We start from the raw sequence: 2,296 nt of genomic DNA on the forward strand, positions 1-2,296 counted from the left end.
CGGTTCTCAGATATATATATATATATATATTATATTATATATATATATATTATATATTATATATATATATATATTATATTATATATATATATTATATATATATATAGATATAGATATAGATATATATATATATATATATATATATATATAGATATAGATATATATATGGTAAACCTACTTTGGGACCTCCTTGATGTATCGGTCGTAGGCCAGTGTGTTCTTGCCGTAGTTGATCTGTTTCTGTCGCCGTAGCAGCACAGCCTCATCGGTCTCCATGTTGTCTCCCTCTCTGGAGTCACAGCTGCAGCAGACAGTGATATTCAGCATCATTCACACACATTTGGACTCAAACAGTAAAGTGTCCACAGGCTGCTATTCATTATTGGTCAAACCACAAAACAGCAGATTCAAGTCCTCCAGCTGAAACCAAACAGAACGCAGAGTTTTGTGAACCGTTCCACACACAGTGGAAAAACAACGCTCAGGAAATAACCGACTTTGTTGCAGCGCTATAGAAGCCATGGGAGAAAACAACTGTTTAATCGCAGTGTGTACATTTTGTGTTCAGCTTAACTCCTAAAATAAGAAAATCCTGGGTTTACAGTGAGAGTAAATGACTGTCGGCCTGTGCTCACAAATCAGTCCCTCCAGAAAGTCAGGATGTCACAATCACAATTATTAATGCAAATTCAACCAATCCCTGTGAATTCTGTGCGACCTTGCTTTTTTGTATAATTTTCCGCTGATTTGATCAAAAATCATCACTCACTGTTAAAGACTGTATATAAATATTATATATATATTTTAATGTCTTGAAGATCCAATCATCACTAAAGCATGTAAGTTATCAAATCATAAATTCATGAGGTTATTCTAAAGATCAGCTCTACTGGTGATTAAGAATCACTTGTTCTTTTTCCCTATTAGATATGTGAAGATTGGGTCACCACCTGCACTGGATTTATTCTCACTGGTACCACTGGTTGCCTTCGATTTTTAATGAATTATACAAGAAAGATAGCGACAAATTTTGATTTTCTCACTGTTTGATTGCAAAAAAAATAAAAAATCTAAAAACATTGCAATTTTTAAGAAAAGCTGCCACAACAATCCCAAGAAATGCCTGTAAAGTCCTAGAGGGACTGATGCATACGAGTGTAATGGTCAGACAGAGACGATGAGAGGAGCAGACGTACCTCCCAGAGGAGCCAGAGGAGGTCTTTCGCTCTCTCTGGGTGACCTCTGCACCCAGTATCCTCCTCCTGTAACTGAACAGAATGCACAGTCAGTGAAGCCGGAGGATTGAGTTATAATCAGTCAGAGAGAGAACCAGTCAACAGAAGCAGGTTGGTTACCGCTGCATGTCTCTGTGAACGTCCCTCCTCATCTCATCGTCCTCCACCTGGCTTCCCCAGTCCGCCTGCCGACTGCAGCGAGACACTGGGCCTGCGCTCTCTGGAGTGGTGAAACTGTGGCGGAAAACAAAAGGATGCACACCCACATAAATACACTGAGGGGGATAGCAGTATCTGTTGCTACAGTAATAGCAAGTGTCAACTGTGGTCACTATTTTGTTGACCCAGTTACCCACGATGTATGAGGACAACTATTTTTCAATCTATAAATATACTTGTAAAGACCTTTAACTGCCACATATATAAATGTAGGCCTGCTTCTGTTGTGGGTGTATAATCTTACCTGGCATGTCTGTTGTCAGCGTGTCTGTAGCTGCCATTCTCCCTGTCATCACCCTCTGCCTCTCTGTTGGCCCGCAGGCTGCCATCCACCCCCCTCTTCCTGCAGTGGGACCACCGAGACGGGCCAGAGCTCCTACAGGGAAGACACAGGAGAGACTGGGATTCAAACACATGTTCAGATACAGTTTAATAGCTCTTCATTACAAACACATCAATAAACCAACTGCTTACCTGGAGCACAAGAGTAACATCTAGCTCTGAAATGGAAATTACAACCAGCTACAGCTACTAATGCTAGTGTTTCTACAACAAAGATGGTCGCCCTCTGGCTGCCTGACAGAAAACAGAGCTGCAACTTGTGAAACAGGTTAAAAATCTTTCTCATCATGGAGTTGACAGAATGATTTTTCAGCAAGATGGTTAGAAGAGAGCTTGAGGACTCAGTGTGGATTAAGTTTCCCTAAATTCTTATTTAACAAAAGGCAAAATGAGTAGGTTAACCACCATGCACTGGGGCCAAAGAATCCTTGACATAAGTCTCAATTTATACGTGTTCCTGTGTTGTTAGAGGTGTCATCTGTTCTACATTGAGCTCCAGT

At 40.5% G+C, this 2,296-nt stretch overlaps 1 protein-coding gene across 1 annotated transcript; it reads right to left on the bottom strand.

Moving 5' to 3' along the window:
* Nucleotides 1–178: 178 nt before the first annotated feature.
* Nucleotides 179–1,877, bottom strand: LOC111650321 (histone RNA hairpin-binding protein-like; the record flags this gene model as incomplete). Its single annotated transcript, XM_023400191.2, has 4 exons — nucleotides 179–301; nucleotides 1,197–1,268; nucleotides 1,356–1,469; nucleotides 1,699–1,877. Coding segments are annotated over 4 exons (488 nt in total), but the record flags the coding sequence as incomplete, so codon positions are not given.
* Nucleotides 1,878–2,296: the final 419 nt, after the last annotated feature.

Source organism: Seriola lalandi, unplaced genomic scaffold (genome assembly GCF_002814215.2).
Source record: "Seriola lalandi dorsalis isolate HSWRI2012SDOR001 ecotype SW California unplaced genomic scaffold, Sedor1 jcf7180002052247, whole genome shotgun sequence".
NCBI lineage: Eukaryota > Metazoa > Chordata > Actinopteri > Carangiformes > Carangidae > Seriola > Seriola lalandi.